At 37.4% G+C, this 21,088-nt stretch overlaps 1 protein-coding gene across 3 annotated transcripts in view; it reads right to left on the reverse strand.

Annotated features, from left to right (window-relative positions):
- Nucleotides 1–21,088, reverse strand: part of LDAH (lipid droplet associated hydrolase) — a 111,696-nt gene that overhangs the window by 89,594 nt on the left and 1,014 nt on the right. For all 3 annotated transcript variants that reach the window (XM_058682640.1, XM_058682638.1, XM_058682639.1), the window contains exon 2: nucleotides 8,095–8,250. In XM_058682640.1, the coding sequence (XP_058538623.1) occupies nucleotides 8,095–8,248 (154 nt within the window). In that variant the 5' untranslated portion in view covers nucleotides 8,249–8,250. The remainder of the gene's footprint in view (nucleotides 1–8,094; nucleotides 8,251–21,088) is intronic.

Consider the following 21,088-nt stretch of genomic DNA (forward strand, 5'->3'; position numbering starts at 1 on the left):
AGAAAAAAATGTACAAGAAAAGAAATGCAATCATAATACCTCATTGGCTTAGCTATATACGGTATGATATATAGTCACAATTTCATTCTTAATCTTAATCTTTAAGGCTGATATGTGTCTATCTATCTCTGTATAGATATATGTATATATATATCAGATAGATAGATATATCTATATAGAGATATAGAGATATATCTCTATATAGAGATATAAAGATATATAGAGATATATCTTTATATAGATAGATATCTATTCTCTCTCTCTCTCTCTCTATATATATATATATACATAATATGTTCTAACTTACAAGTTTAAAAGGGCTTTGAATATCTACGATCAAGAAACTACCCCGGACATTCTATTGATAGTGATTCTGCAAAAGTCACAAATGACCCAGCTTCCACATCTCAGAATAAATAAACGTTCCACAGTAAACTTACAATCATCTTGGAATGAGACAGAAAAAATTATTTAGAAAAATGTCACAAATTTGGCAGTTCTAATTATTCTAGGTATTAAGAAATTTTAAAAAGATTACAAAACTATATGCATACTTCCAATTATGATTTAAAATGTATATGTAAGAGTCTCTTAGGGTTTGGCTCCCTCCCTCTCTCTTTTTTTTTTTTTACTCTTTTTTTTTTTCAATATATGAAGTTTATTGTCAAATTGGTTTCCATACAATACCCAGTGCTCATCCCAAAAGGTGCCCTCAATACCCATCACCCACCCTCTCCTCCCTCCCACCCCCCATCAACCTTCAGTTTGCTCTCAGTTTTTAAGAGTCTCTTATGCTTTGGCTCTCTTCCACTCTAACCTCTTTTTTTTTTTTTTCCCTTCCCCTCCCCCATGGGTTTCTGTTAAGTTTCTCAGGATCCACATAAGAATGAAACCATATGGTATCTGTCTTTCTCTGTATGGCTTATTTCACTTAGCATCACACTCTCCAGTTCCATCCACGTTGCTACAAAGGGCCATATTTCATTCTTTCTCATTGCCACGTAGTATTCCATTATGTATATAAACCACAATTTTTTTATCCATTCATCAGTTGATGGACATTTAGGCTCTTTCCATAATTTGCCTATGTTGAGAGTGCCGCTATAAACATTGGGGTACAAGTGCCCCTATGCATCAGTACTCCTGTATCCCTTGGGTAAATTCCTAGCAGTGCTACTGCTGGGTCCCAGGGTAGGTCTATTTTTAATTTTTTGAGGAACCTCCACACTGTTTTCCAGAGCGGCTGCACCAGTTTGCATTCCCACCAAGAGTGCAAGAGGGTTCCCATTTCTCCACATCCTCTCCAGCATCTATCGTCTCCTGATTTGTTCATTTTGGCCACTCTGACTGGCGTGAGGTGATATCTGACTGTGGTTTTGATTTGTATTTCCCTGATGAGGAGCGATGTTGAGCATCTTTTCATGTGCCTGTTGGCCATCCGGATGTCTTCTTTAGAGAAGTGTCTATTCATGTTTTCTGCCCATTTCTTCACTGGGTTATTTGTTTTTTGGGTGTGGAGTTTGGTGAGCTCTTTATAGATTTTGGATACTAGCCCTTTGTCTGATATGTCATTTGCAAATATCTTTTCCCATTCTGTTGGTTGCCTTTTAGTTTTGTTAGTTGTTTCCTTTGCTGTGCAGAAGCTTTTTTTTTTTTTTTAATTTTTTTTTTCAACGTTTTTTTATTTATTTTTGGGACAGAGCGAGACAGAGCATGAACGGGGGAGGGGCAGAGAGAGAGGGAGACACAGAATCGGAAACAGGCTCCAGGCTCCGAGCCATCAGCCCAGAGCCTGACGCGGGGCTCGAACTCACGGACCGTGAGATCGTGACCTGGCTGAAGTCGGACGCTTAACCGACTGCGCCACCCAGGCGCCCTGTGCAGAAGCTTTTTATCTTCATAAGGTCCCAGTAGTTCATTTTTGCTTTTAATTCCCTTGCCTTTGGAGATATGTCAAGTAAGAAATTGCTACGGCTGAGGTCAGAGAGGTCTTTTCCTGCTTTCTCCTCTAGGGTTATGATGGTTTCCTGTCTCACATTCAGGTCCTTTATCCATTTTGAGTTTATTTTTGTGAATGGTGTGAGAAAGTGGTCTAGTTTCAATCTTCTGCATGTTGCTGTCCAGTTCTCCCAGCACCATTTGTTCAAGAGACTTTTTTCCATTGGATAGTCTTTTCTGCTTTGTCAAAGATTAGTTGCCCATACGTTTGTGGGTCTAGTTCTGGGGTTTCTATTCTATTCCATTGGTCTATGTGTCTGTTTTTGTGCCAATACCATGTTGTCTTGATGATGACAGCTTTGTAGTAGAGGCTAAAGTCTGGGATTGTGATGCCTCCTGCTTTGGTCTTCTTCTTCAAAATTACTTTGGCTATTCGGGGCCTTTTGTGGTTCCATATGAATTTTAGGATTGCTTGTTCTAGTTTCGAGAAGAATGCTGGCGCAATTTTGATTGGGATTGCATTGAATGTGTAGATAGCTTTGGGTAGTATTGACATTTTGACAATATTTATTCTTCCAATCCATGAGCAGGGAATGTCTTTCCATTTCTTTATATCTTCTTCAATTACCTGCATAAGCTTTCTATAGTTTTCAGCATACAGATCTTTTACATCTTTGGTTAGATTTATTCCTAGGTATTTTATGCTTCTTGGTGCAATTGTGAATGGGATCAGTTTCTTTATTTGTCTTTCTGTTGCTTCATTGTTAGTGTATAAGAATGCAACTGATTTCTGTACATTGATTTTGTATCCTGCAACTTTGCTGAATTCATGTATCAGTTCTAGCAGACTTTTGGTGGAGTCTATCGGATTTTCCATGTATAATATCATGTCATCTGCAAAAAGCGAAAGCTTAACTTCATCTTTGCCAATTTTGATGCCTTTGATTTCCTTTTGTTGTCTGATTGCTGATGCTAGAACTTCCAGCACTATATTAAACAGCAGCGGTGAGAGTGGGCATCCCTGTCGTGTTCCTGATCTCAGGGAAAAAGCTCTCAGTTTTTCCCCATTGAGGATGATGTTAGCTGTGGGCTTTTCATAAATGGCTTTTATGATCTTTAAGTATGTTCCTTCTATCCCGACTTTCTCCAGGGTTTTTATTAAGAAAGGGTGCTGGATTTTGTCAAAGGCCTTTTCTGCATCGATTGACAGGATCATATGGTTCTTCTCTTTTTTTTTGTTAATGTGATGTATCACGTTGATCGATTTGCGAATGTTGAACCAGCCCTGCATCCCAGGAATGAATCCCACTTGATCATGGTGAATAATTCTTTTTATATGCTGTTGAATTCGATTTGCTAGTATCTTATTGAGAATTTTTGCATCCATATTCATCAGGGATATTGGCCTGTAGTTCTCTTTTTTTACTGGGTCTCTGTCTGGTTTAGGAATCAAAGTAATACTGGCTTCATAGAATGAGTCTGGAAGTTTTCCTTCCCTTTCTATTTCTTGGAATAGCTTGAGAAGGATAGGTATTGTCTCTGCTTTAAACGTCTGGTAGAACTCCCCTGGGAAGCCATCTGGTCCTGGACTCTTATTTGTTGGGAGATTTTTGATAACCGATTCAATTTCTTCGCTGGTTATGGGTCTGTTCAAGCTTTCTATTTCCTCCTGATTGAGTTTTGGAAGAGTGTGGGTGTTTAGGAATTTGTCCATTTCTTCCAGGTTGTCCAATTTGTTGGCATATAATTTTTCATAGTATTCCCTGATAATTGTTTGTATCTCTGAGGGATTGGTTGTAATAATTCCATTTTCATTCATGATTTTATCTATTTGGGTCATCTCCCTTTTCTTTTTGAGAAGCCTGGCTAGAGGTTTGTCAATTTTGTTTATTTTTTCAAAAAACCAACTCTTGGTTTCGTTGATCTGCTCTACAGTTTTTTTAGATTCTATATTGTTTATTTCTGCTCTGATCTTTATGATTTCTCTTCTTCTGCTGGGTTTAGGCTGCCTTTGCTGTTCTGCTTCTATTTCCTTTAGGTGTGCTGTTAGATTTTGTATTTGGGATTTTTCTTGTTTCTTGAGATAGGCCTGGATTGCAATGTATTTTCCTCTCAGGACTGCCTTCGCTGCGTCCCAAAGCGTTTGGATTGTTGTATTTTCATTTTCGTTTGTTTCCATATATTTTTTCATTTCTTCTCTAATTGCCTGGTTGACCCACTCATTCGTTAGTAGGGTGTTCTTTAACCTCCATGCTTTTGGAGGTTTTCCAGACTTTTTCCTGTGGTTGATTTCAAGCTTCATAGCATTGTGGTCTGAAAGTATGCATGGTATAATTTCAATTCTTGTAAACTTATGAAGGGCTGTTTTGTGACCCAGTATATGATCTATCTTGGAGAATGTTCCATGTGCACTCGAGAAGAAAGTATATTCTGTTGCTTTGGGATGCAGAGTTCTAAATAGATCTGTCAAGTCCATCTGATCCAATGTATCATTCAGGGCCCTTGTTTCTTTATTGACTGTGTGTCTAGATGATCTATCCATTTCTGTAAGTGGGGTGTTTCTGCTCAAGCTTTCTATTTCCTCCTGATTGAGTTTTGGAAGAGTGTGGGTGTTTAGGAATTTGTCCATTTCTTCCAGGTTGTCCAGTTTGTTGGCATATAATTTTTCATAGTATTCCCTGATAATTGCTTGTATCTCGGAGGGATTGGTTGTAATAATTCCATTTTCATTCATGATTTTATCTATTTGGGTCATCTCCCTTTTCTTTTTGAGAAGCCTGGCTAGAGGTTTATCAATTTTGTTTATTTTTTCAAAAAAACAACTCTTGGTTTCGTTGATCTGCTCTACAGTTTTTTTAGATTCTATATTGTTTATTTCTGCTCTGATCTTTATTATTTCTCTTCTTCTGCTGGATTTAGGCTGCCTTTGCTGTTCTGCTTCTATTTCCTTTAGGTGTGCTGTTAGATTTTGTATTTGGGATTTTTCTTGTTTCTTGAGATAGGCCTGGATGGCAATGTATTTTCCTCTCAGGACTGCCTTCGCTGCATCCCGAAGCATTTGGATTGTTGTATTTTCATTTTCGTTTGTTTCCATATATTTTTTAATTTCTTCCCTAATTGCCTGGTTGACCCACTCATTCTTTAGTAGGGTGTTCTTTAACCTCCATGCTTTTGGAGGTTTTCCAGACTTTTTCCTGTGGTTGATTTCAAGCTTCATAGCATTGTGGTCTGAAAGTATGCATGGTATAATTTCAATTCTTGTATACTTATGAAGGGCTGTTTTGTGACCCAGTATGTGATCTATCTTGGAGAATGTTCCATGTGCACTCGAGAAAAAAGTATATTCTGTTGCTTTGGGATGCAGAGTTCTAAATATATCTGTCAAGTCCATCTGATCCAATGTAGCATTCAGGGCCCTTGTTTCTTTATTGACCGTGTGTCTAGATGATCTATCCATTTCTGTAAGTGGAGTGTTAAACTCCCCTGCAATGACCACATTCTTATCAATAAGGTTGCTTATGTTTGTGAGTAATTGTTTTATATATTTGGGGGCTCCAGTATTCGACGCATAGACATTTATAATTGTTAGCTCTTCCTGATGGATAGACCCTGTGATTATTATATAATGCCCTATTTCATCTCTTGTTACAGCCTTTAATTTAAAGTCTAGTTTGTCTGATATAAGTATGGCTACTCCAGCTTTCTTTTGACTTCCAGTGGCATGATAAATAGTTCTCCATCGCCTCACTCTCAATCTGAAGGTGTCCTCAGGTCTAAAATGAGTCTCTTGTAGATAGCAAATAGATGGGTCTTGTTTTTTTATCCATTCTGATACCCTATGTCTTTTGGTTGGCACATTTAGTCCATTTATATTCAGTGTTATTATGGAAAGATATGGGTTTAGAGTCATTGTGATGTCCGTAGGTTTCATGCTTGTAGCGATGTCTCTGGTACTTTGTCTCACAGGATCCCCCTTAGGATCTCTTGTAGGGCTGGTTTAGTGGTGACGAATTCCTTCAGTTTTTGTTTGTTTGGGAAGACCTTTATCTCTCCTTCTATTGTAAATGACAGACTTGCTGGATAAAGGATTCTCGGCTGCATAGTTTTTCTGTTCATCACATTGAAGATCTCCTGCCATTCCTTTCTGGCCTGCCAAGTTTCAAAAGAGAGATCAGTCACGAGTCTTATAGGTCTCCCTTTATATGTTAGAGCACGTTTATCTCTAGCTTCTTTCAGAATTTTCTCTTTATCCTTGTATTTTGCCAGTTTCACTATGATATGTTGTGCAGAAGATCGATTCAAGTTATGTCTGAAGGGAGTTCTCTGTGCCTCTTGGATTTCAATGCCTTTTTCCTTCCCCAGATATGGGAAGTTCTCAGCTATAATTTCTTCAAGTACCCCTTCAGCACCTTTCCCTCTCTCTTCCTCCTCTGGAATACCAATTATGCGTATATTGTTTCTCTTTAGTGCATCACTTAGTTCTCTAATTTTCCCCTCATACTCCTGGATTTTTTTATCTCTCTTTTTCTCGGCTTCTTCTTTGTCCATAATTTTATCTTCTAGTTCACCTATTCTCTCCTCTGCCTCTTCAATCCGAGCTGTAGTTGTTTCCATTTTATTTTGCAGTTCATTGATAGCATTTTTTTGCTCCTCCTGGCTGTTCCTTAATCCCTTGATCTCTGTAGCAAGAGATTCTCTGCTCTCCTTTATACTGTTTTCAAGCCCAGCGATTCATTTTATGACTATTATTCTAAATTCACTTTCTGTTATATTGTTTAAATCATTTTTTATCAGTTCATTAGCTGTTGTTATTTCCTGGACGTTTTTCTGAGGGGAATTCTTCCGTTTCATTTTGGATAGTCGCTGGAGTGGTGCGGGACTGTGGGGTACTTCCCCCGTGCTGTCTTGAATAACTTGCGTTGGTGGGCGGGCCGCAGTCAGACTTGATGTCTGCCCCCAGCCCACCGCTGGGGCCACAGTCAGACTGGTGTGTGCCTTTTCTTTCCCCCTCCTAGGAGCGGGATTCACTGTGGGGTCGCGTGGCCCGTCTGGGCTACTTGCACACTGCCAGGCTTGTGGTGCTAGGGATCTGGCGTATTAGCTGGGGTGGATCGGCAAGGTGCACAGGGGCGGGAGGGGCAGGCTCAGCTTGCTTTTCCTTCGGATATCCGCTTCGGGAGGGGCCCTGCGGCACCGGGAGGGAGTCAGATCCGCTGGAGGGATGGATCCACAGAAGCACAGCATTGGGTGTTTGCGAGGTGCAAGCATGTTCCCTGGCAGGAACCGGTTCCCTTTGGGATTTTGGCTGGGGGATGGGCAAGGGAGATGACGCTAGTGAGCACCTTTGTTCCCCACCAAGCTGAGCTCTGTCTTCCGGGGCTCAACAACTCTCCCTCCCGTTGTCCTCCAGCCCTCCCGTTCTCTGAGCAAAGCTGTTAGCTTATAACCTTCCAGATGTAAAGTCCCGCTTGCTGTCGAAACACACTCCGTCCGGCCCCTCCGCTTTTGCCAGCCAGACTTGGGGGCTCTGCTTGGCTGGCGGGCCGCCCCTCTGCCCCAGCTCTGTCCGCCAGTCCTTGGAGCACGCGCCGCCTCTCCGCCCTTCCTACCCTCTTCCGTGGGCCTCTCGTCTGCACTTGGCTCCAGAGACTCCGTTCTGCTAGTCTTCTGGCGGTTTTCTGGGTTATTTAGGCAGGTGTAGGTGGAATCTTAGTGATCAGCAGGACGCGCAGTGAGCCCATCGTCCTCCTACGCTGCCATCTTCCCAGGATCCTCTTTTTTTACTCTTAAAAACTGAGAATAAACTGAAGGTTGATGTGGTGTGGGAGGGAGGGGAAAGTGGGTGATGGGTATTGAGGAGGGCACTTGTTGGGATGAGCACTGGGTGTGGTATGGAAACCAATTTGATAAATTTTATATTAAAAACAATAAAAATAAAATGCATATGTAATACACAACACAATATACATAATATAAATGCACTGAAGAAAAACAAAAAGCCCAGCCACTAAAGTACTAAGCGTGGTTGTTATTAATAGTTTGAGTGATTTTATTTCTTTCCACAAAGCTTTTTATATTTATCAAATTCTCTTTAAAATCTGAAAAAGTTGTAGAAGTATCTGTATAAAGACTCCTCATCCAGATTTTTAAACTTACCTGTAATAATAAAAATAAGCAGCTTAGGCCTGTTGGCTCTCTGCTCATTGAAGAGGTTAGTCCAGGGCCCACATTTTAGAACCTGGGTTTCAACTCCGCAACATAAAATGAATTCCTCATGCACAGGAACTTCCTCCTTGATACTGGAGTCCATTTCTAAATGAGAGGAGAAAAACAATAAAATGAGTTGCTAAAATGTAAAACCTTGGGCCAAAGACAATATTCAAGAATTTTTTAAAAAAGGCAAATTTCAATAAACACAAGCATATATGGTAGGTATATGACCACTCATCTATTCTGGATTATAGGATCACACACACACAAAATTAAAACAAACCACAAGAGTAAGGAGAAACAGGGAGACACATCTTCAGTGAAGTGAAAGATTTCACAGGAGTCTGAATCAGGATCAGATTAGCCAGTGATCCTGCTAAACATCCTATAACACCTAGGATAACACTCACAACAAAAAAATTATCTAGCCCAAAAGTCAACAGCGCCAAGATTGAAAAACCAAACCAAACAAAACAAAACCCTACTCTAATACTAGGTGCCTATAGAGTACAGTTTGTCCAGCATTTGGTTGGCTGCAAAGTGTTTCTTCTTCCTCTAGCTCTCTATTCTGGCAGCAGCAGCAATGTAGCAAGAGTCCCAGATAGTACCTCAGACCAGGTGGCTGCTCCCTGCACCCTCTCCTCAGCTCACATGCACACTGAAGAGCCAGCCACCTGACCTCTGTCACACACAGTAGGCTGGAAGTGCCTTGCCCAATAGAGCTCTGGGTTGCTTAAAAAAAAAGGAAGCTTCTTCAACTCCCTATTCCAGCAGTACCCAAAGCAGTGTCCCAACTTGCTCTGTACCTGCCTATCAGCCTCAACTCACTTGGAGTTGCTCCTGTGGCCCTCCATGCAGGCACCACACGCTCCAGACCTCACACCTACACCAGCACCCTGGTTCACTCTGCACACCCTCCCACCAGTCTTGGTTCACTGGTCCTAACATGGCAACTGTGGATCAGCTTTGGCGCAGGCAACCACCAACTTTCTCTATCACACACTGGGCTGCAACCACACCTTTTAAATAAGATCTAAACCCACGTTCCCAGTTTGTCTCTTCTTGGGTACTTTCCCTCATCCCTAGGGGATCTTTAGAGTTTTCTTTATACAGTAACTTTATAGTTTCTCTTCTTCCACAGCTTAATAATTCCTTATATTAAATTAACCATGTGAGTTACTGTGTGGCTTCTGTCTCTTGAATGGATCTAGATTGATACATCCTGCATTGTCTATCCAGATTTTTTTCTTCAAATCTTTCCCATCTTAGACGTAGCTCAAATCCTACCTCCTACTTGAGGTCTTCCTTGAACACCTCAAATAAACTCTAAACTCACAGCACCTTTCTTTAACATAAGTCAACAGTGGTAAAGGTAACCAGGTAAACTTCACCTGGTAATCTATGCACTTGTTATTCATGTCATGCCATACTCTCACAGCACAACAGTCAACAAACTCACTACCGGCACCACCCAAACCTCCCCAGATTGACAGCCACCTTAGGTTAAGGTAAGGATTGGACACAGGAAGGAAGAAAACATTAACATACACCCCAATCTCCATGTGTAACCCAAAGTCTAAAACCTTCCCAAATAAAACGACTTAGAAAATAAAAAAAATTCTTACTCAAAAAGTGGGGACTCCTCTTCACTCAAAATAAATTGACTAAATAAACGAAAGTATCATCTCACATTTTCTTAAGGATCGATCTTTAGTTCACTAATACATGTCACTGTACTCCAATCTCTGAAACTGTCACAAAACAGAGTATATTTATAAAGCTCTTATGACATTTATAAAATGTTTGAAACAATGAGATTTAACTGTTCTATACTGCATTAAATTAGAGCACCATCCGAGAAGACACTGGATATATTGCATACTTGCACTAGAAGAGAATCCAAAGTTATTAACTATATTCTATTCATAAGTACTTAACTTTAAACAAATGACATGTTGGGAGTTTGATTAGCCACAAAATTAATGAGAATTCAAATAGATAAGAAATTCAAATACAGTCTATAAAATCTGGAAAACAAAAAATTAATTACACCTCTAAAATACCTCAAATAAAATACAACTAAGAGACCTGGAGTAAACCTATGTATTACAGAGCATCTTTTTTTTAATTTAATTTTTTAATGTTTTTATTTATTAAAAAAATTTTTTTAATCTTTATTTATTTTTGAGAGAGAGAGACAGACAGAATGTGAGCAGGGGAGGGGCAGAGAGAGAGGGAGACACAGAATCTGAAGCAGGCTCCAGGCTCTGAGCTGTCAGCACAGAGCCCGACGCGGGGCTTGAACTCACAGTCCACGAGATCATGACCTGAGCTGAAGTCGGACGCTCAACCGACTGAGCCATCCAGGCGCCCCAACAGAGCATCTTTTAATTTTACTCACACTTATGTTTCTGATTCCACAGAGCCAAAAATAATAATAATAATAATAATAATAATAATAATAATAAATAAATAAATGAAAAGCAAAGGAAACCTTAACAGTAAGAAATTTCAAGTTCTTCCTTACCTAAGAATCCAAGGTGATTTGGTCTGCAAACAAGTGTCCAATTAAGAAGGGACAATGTGTTCTAAGTATATAATAGTAGAGGCTGATGGCCCTACCTACAAACACAGCCTATAAGCAATCTTAAATGAAATCAGCTTTGATAACCAGCAAGACTTAGGGTGGATAAAAACCAAGTGTGAATACAATTTGTGTAACTTAGGTAAGCTTTACTTACCTAAATATAGGTGTTCATCTGTTTTTATTAATGGGTTTAATTTTATTTAGAAAAAAAAATTTCCAATTAAATCTTACACAAACCTAGACAATATATAAAACAGAAAAGCAGCATTTGATCAGTATAAATTTTACAGTTCAAATTTATAATATTTATTTATTATAAAGTCAGCCGGTGAGACAGTGAGGCTACATTAATGAACAAAAATATTTGCAAGTGGAGTTATAAATGAGTCTCATTTAGCTTTAGCATCCAAATCCAAATAACATTCGCATTTCATTTTGGCTACTCAATAAGAATTCTGCTTTATTCATGCATGTAAGAACTGCAAATGATAAAAGTATTTTTAAAAAACTTGTGTCATACAAACAAAACACAATAAGGTATCACCTCACACCTGTCAAAATGGCTAAAATTAACAACACAGAAAACAAAAGATGTTGGGGAGGATGCAGAGAAAGAAAAACCCTCTTACGATCTTGGTGGGAATGCAAACTGGTATATCTACTCTGGAAACAGTATGGAGGTTCCTCAAAAAATTAAAAGTAGAGGGGTGCCTGGGTGGCTCAGTGGGTTGAGCATCCGACTTTGGCTCAGGTCATGATCTCACTGTTTGTGAGTTCGAGCCCCAGGTTGGGCTCTGTGCTGACAGCTCAGAGCCTGGAGCCTGCTTCGGATTCTGTGTCTTCCCCTCTCTTTCCCTCTCCCCTGCTCTCATTCTGTCTCTCTCTCTCAAAAATGAATAAACATTAAAAAAAAATTAAAAGTAGAACTACCCTATGATCTAGCAATCGCATTACTAGGCATTTACCCAAAGGATACAAAATACTGATTTGAAGGGGCACATCCGCCCCGATGTTTATAGCTCCATTATCAACAATAGCCAAATAATGGAAAGAGCCCAAATGTCCATTAGCTGATGAATGGATAAAGAAGTTGTGCTATATGTATATAATGGAATATTACTTAGCCATAAAAAAGAATGAAATCTTGCCATTTCCAATGACATGGATGGAGCTGTAGGATATGCTAAGCAAAATAAGAGAAAGACAAATACTATGATTTCACTCATATGTGGAAAATGAAATTTAGAAAATGAAACGGATGACAGGGGAAAAAGAGGCAAATCATAAAATAGACTCTTAACTATAGAGAATAAACTGAGAGTTGATGGAGGGAGTTGGGTGGGGGATGGGCCAAATGAGAGATGGGTATCAAGGAGGGCACTTGCTGTGATGAGCACAACAAAATTTGTGTTGCAATGTCCAGATAGTCTTCAATTAAAGTACACTAACTTTGAAACAGAGGTAGTAAGATGATTTTCTTTCAGAGTTAAAACACTAGGGCTGTGTTAATGTCCCACAACTACACAGAGCAGAGCATATACTTTGCATGTACCTGAGCCCTGACTGACAGTTAATTAATGATGTTTCTGGGCACTAGTACTAAAACTACTTGTAGAATATTTAGTGACTAAACAAGTGAAAATTGAATTTTTTAAGTCCCAGTGATGAGATATAAAATTTGTAATTGTTTTCAAAACACAACAAAAGAAGTACAAATATGTACAAAAACAGCAGCAGAAGCTTTATTTAAAGTTCTGTTAAGTTTTTAGTTACTCTATTAATGAACGTTAACATACTGGAGAGCTCTATGAATCTGGTGAGTCTGGGGGTTGTTTTAAATTTAGTTTAAAACGTACATTAGAATTAAGTTCAATCCCATGTTAGCAAGGAAAGCCTTGTGTTGAAACCATATGAAAAGCTAGAGAAAAAACAGTACTGGAAAAAAAAATCTGTTAGAAAAATCAGTAACCAATAAAAGAACTGCTCAAGAATGTGTAATAAAAGAGGAAATAGAGAATATAATTAATATAAATATAAGAAGAAAGCAGAGAAGTAATACAGACCAAGTGTAACAAATAAATAAAAAAAAAAAACAACAGTAAAACTACTTAAGCCCAAATATAACAGTAATAAATCAAATGTAAATAGACCAATTACATTAATTAGATAAAGGCAAAGATGATCAGATTGGATAAAAATAAAACAAATAATTGTGTGCTACTTATAAATAATACACATTAAGAATAAGGATACATAATGTATAAAAGTAAAAGGATGGAAACAATAAACCATGGAAATACTAATCAAAGAAGAGATGGTATAGTTATACTGAAGTCAGATTTAAAAAGTAAACTTTAAAGTAAGAAGCACATGAGACATAAACAGGAACATTTCAAAAAGTCAATCCACCAGGAGACCATAACAATTCTAAATAAGTATGTACATAATATTTTAGCCTCCAGAGATAAATTAAAAATTAGCAAATGTAAAGGGAGAAATAGATTGGACCACAATCGTGGTAGAGGATTCTGACATACCTCAATATCTGAAATAATAAACAAAGAAAAAAGCCAATAAAAATATAGAAAACTTAATTACATAATACTTATATTAACATAATTAACACAATCAGCATGTGTAGAATTCTGTACCACATAATTGCAAAATGCACATCCTTTTCAAGTGCACATGAACATTTACCAAAACTGACCATATACTGAGCCATACAGCAAGTCTCAATAAATTTCCAAAAAAATGAAATAATAGAGTATGTTCTCTAACCACAGTGGAAATTAGATAAAAATAACAAAAATAATAAGAAAATCCCCCAATTTTTGGAAATTAAGCAATAAATGTCCAAATAACTGATGAGTAGGGGAAGAATTCACAATGTAATTGAAAACTAAGTAATAATGAAATAAATAATGAAAATAAGAAATTTCAATGTATGGGATGCAGATAAAGGTATGACTGCAGGAGAATTTAAAGTCTTAAAATGCTTTCTAAAATATTAGGGAAAAAGGGCTGGACATTAAAGATGTAACTATTTATCTTAAGGAGTTAGGAAAACTAAATGAATCCAAATAAAGAAAAATAGAAAAAAGAAAATAATAAAGAATAGAAGTTAATGGAATAGGAAAAAAGTTTACATTTGAGAGGATTAACAAAGCCAAAAGGTTAGCCTTTCAAAAGAGTTATAAATAAATAAGCCCCTGAGAAGACTCATAAAGAAAAAGGGCACAAATAACCAATAAGATGGGAAAAGAGGCTATCATTCTAGGTTCTATGGACATTAAAAATATAATGGAGTTATATCATCAAAATGATAAAGAATATCATGAAGAATTTTATGCCAATACATTTGATATGGGCAAATTCCAATACAGACAAAATAAAAAGGCTAGAAGACTCTTAATAGTCCAATAGCTAGTAAAGACACTGAGTCCGTAATTCCTGGGCCAGATGAGAGTCAATGCTTAGGGAAGAAATAACACCAATCTAACAGAGTTGCCTGGAAAACAGAAAAAGAGAGATCATTTCCTGACTCATTTTATGAGCCCAGCATATCTTGGTATCAATACCTGACATTGTAAGAAAGAAAAGTTACAGGCCAACCTCGCTCATGAACATAGATGCAAAAACTCTATTCAAAATATTAGCAGACCAAATCCAGTGATTCATACCATGGCCATACATGACAATCAGACTGTGTATATATCAGAAATGTGAGGCTGTTTAAACATTCAAAATTTAGTCAATTTACTGCATTAACAGAATAAAGGAGAAAAGCCATATAACCATCTCAACCAATACAGAAAATACACTTGATAAAATCCAATAAAGAATCATGAAAAAACTCTTTAGAAAAAAAAAAGAAAAAAAGGGATCTTCCTTGATGAAATATAAGTATCTATAAAAGAAACCTACAGCAAACATTTTATTAAGGGTGCAATGCTGAAAACCAACCCTACCCCCACCTCCGACCTGAAAGTTTGAGATCAAGACAAATCTGCTATCAACACTTCTATTCTGTGTTGTACTTGAGGTCCTAGCCAATACAATAAGACACAGAAAAGAAATAAAAGTATGTGAATTGGATAAAAAGAAAGTAAGCTGTCATTATTCACAAACAAGATCGCATATATTTTATGAGTGTTCCAGTTACTCTTGCTACATAACATATTACCCCAAAATTTAGTGGCTTAAAGCAACCATTTTACTGTATTCATGGATTCTTTGGGTCAGGAATTGACAAATGGCACAGCAGGAGAATAGCCTATCTCTAATCCATAATGTTGGGGACCTTTGCTGAGAAGACTCAACAGCCGGGTGTGTGATATGTACACTGGGGGCAGGAGATGCCATCTGGAAGTATCTCTATTTACATGTCTGATGACAGATGCTGCTGTCAGATAGGTTTTGGCCAGGAACACCTGCACTGGACAACTCTATGTGGTCTTTCCACAGGGACTATTTTGGGCTTGTTCAGAACATAATGGTTGAGTTTCAACAGCAATTGTCTCAAGAGGACCAAATTAAAACAGTAACCTTTTAAGACCTAGCCTCACAAGTCACATGGCATCAGTGGCATGTTAGCCACAGCCTACCCATATTCAAAGAGAGGAAAAATGAACCTCTCTCAAAATGAAGCATGTCAAAGTCATTGCAAGAAGAATATGCAGTATGGGAGTTATTGTGGCCAACTTTGGAAAACACAACCTACTAAAATAAGTTAAACAAAGATACATAAATTTCAGTTCTGCAGAACTTTTCAAGTTACACTAATAAGAATTTTTGAGCCTTTAAGAGAGGGACAGAATATACATACAACCTTCTAAAAGCTGATTTGACCAATTTTGTCAATGGTGATCGTATTAACTTTTCCCTTTAACATCTCACTCTCTTTTTCTGAACAGTTTGGGAAAGTGTTGAAGGCACAGGAAGTCTGATGGTTTTTAAAATGGGGAAGGATTTGATTAATGTAGTTCTTTTAAAAAGACTGTGAAAGACGGGGGAAAAAAAAAACCAGAAGAATACACTAAAGCTTGGATACTATCAAAATAACCTAAGCAGGAAATGAGGCTGGGAATAAAGGAGTTGAATGAGAGACTAGAGTCTTAGTAATTTACTGATTCTGTATGACAAGCCAGGGAAGGGTGAGTGCAAAGATGACTTAGATTCTGACGCTAAAGATGAGGAGAATGAAAGCACTAGTCCACACAAAGGGGAAATACTGGGGAAAGGAAGTTAGTTGGAGGAAAGGAAGCTGATGCAGTTATGAACACAGCAAGTGTCGCAAGAAAATAAGCGACAATACCAGAAGAAAGTGGGACCCACAGAGCTAAAGCTCCAGAAAGGTCACAGTAGAGAGATGATTTGCCCAGCTCCTTCTTAAAGAGCTCCTTTGTCTTGGCTTCTGTGATACCTCCCCATCCTCACTGAGAACCTTTTCCTCCTCCATTGACTGTACCCAAAGGTTCTGCCCCAGACCCTCATCCCTTTGAGTGCTAACTACTGAGCATTTTCATCTGGGTGCCTCACTGATGCACCAAACTTTTATAAGTGTCAAAAATTAAAATCATCTTGTTTCAAAAATAAACTCTACAGATCCCATCCTAGATCCTGACTTTGTTGTTATAGAGAGTACCATTATTCACCCAGTCACCTAACTCAAAAGATTCTTTGACAGCTCCTGCTGCAATTTTGGGGGAGGGGAATTTCCCTAAGCAAGAAAAAAAAAAAAAAAGCCAGCTAAAAAATGAAAAGGAACAATTAGAAACAGGCATGAACTAAGAAGATATGTAAAGTCATATAAGCCACAGGGGAATGTTTCCAGAAAGTTAGGAGCTGGTAATGAATTTTTAAAAACATACAAATGTCAAAGAGCAAAAGAAGTGAGGCAATAGTAAGAACTCACATTTTAAGAGTACTTTCTATAAACCAGGCACTGTGCTAAACACTTTATACATATTGTCATCACTTAACCCTCACAACAAATCTTATGAGATGGGTACTACTGTTTCCTCCCTCTACCCCAACAAAACATGTGAGAAGAAAATTGACTGAAAGATACTAAGGAATTTGCATAAGGTCACACAACCCGTAAACTGGACTGTGGTAGAGTCAGAATTTGAACCCAGATGTCTGAATGACTCCAGAGGTCATGTTCTTTGTTTGAGAAATTTTACATACACACGCACAATTTCATTTGAATGTATAAATGAGACATAATATATACTGGGATTTTTAAAAAATGGTCAATTACTTTTTAATCTTTTATATGCCTCATTTCTACCTCTCCTTTTCACGTCCATGCATATTACTCCTAAACTCAAGTTACTAACTCAGTATAAGGTCTTCCATATCTTTCTATAATCACATACACATATACATAAACATTTATATGAATTTTGATAAATATGAATTGTCAGTATTTGGTAAGTAGGAGCATATTATACACACTCCGATGTATTTTACTTTCATAATAACACACAAAAATCCTGCTAAGTCAAATAGTGTAACTCCAATTCATTATTTTCAATGGTTCTATAATATGGATACACTATAATTCATGTGACCATTTCCCTGCTGACAGGCGCTCTACTGACTCCCAGTATTTTGAGACAATGTTGCCATAAGTACTCTTAAATCCCCATGTTCTTACATATATCCGTATACACCAGTTCTTTTGTTTCTAATGGCCAGATTCCCAAGTGTGGAATTCCTGGGTTGAATTTTAATAGGTATTGCCAGATGGCTTTCCAAAAGGGTGTAAGAATCACATTTCATCCAGCAATCTAGGAAGGTATCTTTCCCTCTATAATCCTATCATCAGTAAGAGTTACCATTATTTTTAATTCTTTTAAGTCTTCGGGTATAAAACATCGCACTCTTTAGTTTGCATTTCTCTGGCTGCTAGTGCATTTGAACATCTTCTCATGTTTGCTGGGCTTTTGGACTTTGTTTTCTATGAACTGTCTATTCATATTCTTTGCCAACATTCCAAATGGGTTATCTTTTTATTATTGACTTGCAAGAGAATTTTGTATATTCCTGACCCTTGGCCCTTTTCTGGATTCCTATATTTTACATACAGCTTCTTAGATGTTTATTTTCATTTTTGTTATTCTAGTTTTTACATTTAAAGTGTTAATCCACCTGTATAAGTATCTGCTTTGTTTTCTTTAAGATAATACCATTTAATAAAGAAAACATCTTTTCCTCCACTGAATTAAAATACAATCTTTTCCACATAATAAATTTTCATATTTACTGGGACAGAGTTTCTTAACTACAGAAATACAAAGCACCTTATAGTCAAACTTCAGAAAACCAAAATAAGGGAAAAAAGTCTTTAAAGGAGCCACAGAGAAATGACAATAGTATCTATAAGGGAACAGTAATTAGAATGTCAGATTTCTCATTAGATATCAGGGAGGCCAGGAAAATGTGGCACAACATTTTTCAAGTGCTGAAGGAAAAAGACTATCAACTACAAATCCCGTATCAAGAAAAACGACCTCTCAAGAATGAAGGGGAAATAAAGATATTCTCAAATGAAGAAAAACTAAAGGAATTTGTCCCTTACAGACCTATCCTTAGGAAGTTCTCCAAACAGAAAGAAGTAAGTGAATAAGGTTTAACTTCAGAGGAGGACGAACAATGGAATGATTAAAAGCAATGGCGAATATAAGGGACTATCCTTCTCCTTATGAAGCTCTTAAATCATATTTGATGCTTGAACCAAAAGTTCATAGCATTATTTGATGTGGTGCTCAATGTATATAGAGGAAATAGGACAATTACATATGAAATGTGGAAAGGGTAGGGGTGCCTGGGTGACTCAGTCAGTTAAGCGGCCGGCTTCAGCTCAGGTCACGATCTCACAGTTTGAGCCCTGATTTGGGCTCTGTGCTGACAGCTCAGAGTCTGGAGCCTGCTTCAGATTCTGTGTGTGTCTCTCTCTCCACCCCTCTACTGCTCATGCGCACACTCTCTCTTTCTCTCTCAAAAGTAAACATTAAAAAAATTTTTAAAGTTGAAAGTACAGAAAAATGAGTGGAATAAAGAGTAGTTTTTTGAAAAAGATCAATAAAATCAATAAAACTCCACTAAGATGAAAAGAGAGAAGACACAAATTACTAATATTAGGAATGAAATAGGGGTTTATCACTAAAGACTGTAGAGTACTAGTGGGTTGATAAAAGACAAAACCAGACAAAGACAGCACAAAAAAAGAAAGAAAACTACATACCAATGCCTGTCATATCTATACCTTAATAAAATATTAGCAAAAAGAATCCAGCAATGTATAAAAATTATTATATGCTATGATCAAGTGGGATCTATTTCAGGTACATTTAACATTAAGAAATCAATGTAATCCTCCATATCAAGATGGTAAAGAAGAAAAATCATATCATACAAATTAAATACACACCATGTGACCTAGCACAATTGCATTCTTGGGCATTTATCCCAGAGAAATAAAAACATGTTCACACAAAACCTTCAAACAAAGGTTCATACTAGTCGTAACTGTAATAGTTCACAACTGGATACCACCCATATGTCTTTCAACAAGTGAATGGTTAAACAAACTATGGTAAATCATACCATAGAATATTACTCAGCAATAAAAAGAAACAAACTATTGATACACTCGACAACTTGAATGGATCTCAAAGGAATTAATGCGAAGTAATCTCAAGAAGTTATACACTGTATGATTGTGTTTATACTACATTCTTGAAACAGACAAAATTAAAGAGTTGGAGAACAGACTAGTGGTTTCCAGGGGTTAAGGACTGAGGTAGGATGAGAAGGTTGTGGCTATAAAGAAAATGGTGGTTATATGAAGCTATATACACACACAAATGAGTGCTTACGGAATGGGGGAAATCTCAATAAATTCTGTAGATACATTAATGTCAATTTTCTGGTTTAAAAAATTATACTATAGTTATACAAGATGCTACCATTGGGGAACATTAGTTGAATGGCACATGGGGACCTCCTTATACATTTTTTTTGCAACTTCCTGTCAATATATAATTTATGTCAGAATAAGTTTTTGAAACTACACATGTATTTATTTAATTGCAATTGGTATAAGTGGAATTAAAGAGAAAAACCAGGAATCTTACCACACAGTCACATGTAAGCTTCTAAACATACAGCTGCAAGTCAACACATAATAGATGCATAAATAGAACCTTTTTTAGTCTGCTTACTATTAAATTTATATTCATTTCATCTTTCTCCAAATAACATATTAGAGGAAGTCATCATTTTCTATATTGACTTGATGATAATCTCACCAGTCGCAACAAGACCACCTTCTTTGCAATTCTTTTCATTTGTGCAGTACATTCTCGTCCTCTCTTCTGACTCTAACAATGTCTGCACGACAGGACGTACAACTGATGTTATGTTATTTGTCCAAGGTTATGGGGCTTTTAAATGGCAAAATCAATTCTATAGTCTTCTGACTCCTATTCCAGTATTTTCCAGTCACATAGCACTCTGAAATTTTATGTAATACTATAGAATCTGAATAAATAGGACAGTATTGTAGGAGAAAGTCAGAGAAGGAATGGGCATGATGCACATTATACCAAAATCCTGCAGGCGTTCACCTTTAGGTGGAAAAATGGGGGATGGGGGGAACCAAAAGAGACTTTCCTATTTATCATTTTAGAAAGAAGCTTAAAAAAAAAAAGTTCATGAATAAAGATTTCAGAGATTTCCCCTAAGTTTTCTGGGTTTCTTTTTGTTATATCTATCTCTTTCATCACAGGGATTTGCTCTTGGAACAAAAGTGGCTAAAAACTACGGGTTCAGATATAGACTATGAACTCTCCCAGTGTTTGGCATACAAGACACAAAGCAGGTGCTCTGTTACTACTTGTGAGAGGAGAAATGAATTTGTGAATCAAAGAATACATGTCTCATCTTGCCTTGTGTGAAAAAATAAAAAAAACTCAAGGGTAAGAATTTACAGTTAAGGCCCTAGGGTGAAGAGTGATTATAAAGCAATGTGAGCACAAGATGCCTGCTGTAAAGAACATCTAGAGAGCTGTGAAGTGGGTGTGGGTATGGGTGTGTCGTTCGGTAACAGTGGATGATTATGGAGTGTTTATTGTGTGTAAAACACTAAGTGCCACAAGAATTATCTTGTTTGATAAAACAATCTTAACAAATGGATACCAATGTATCCCATTTTACAGATGAGAAAAATTGAGGCACAGACTCCTTATTTAAAATACCATTGGGGCGCCTGGGTGGCTCAGTCGGTTAAGCGTCCGACTTCAGCTCAGGTCACGATCTCGCGGTCCGTGAGTTCGAGCCCTG

This window comes from Neofelis nebulosa, chromosome 9 (genome assembly GCF_028018385.1).
Source record: "Neofelis nebulosa isolate mNeoNeb1 chromosome 9, mNeoNeb1.pri, whole genome shotgun sequence".
NCBI lineage: Eukaryota > Metazoa > Chordata > Mammalia > Carnivora > Felidae > Neofelis > Neofelis nebulosa.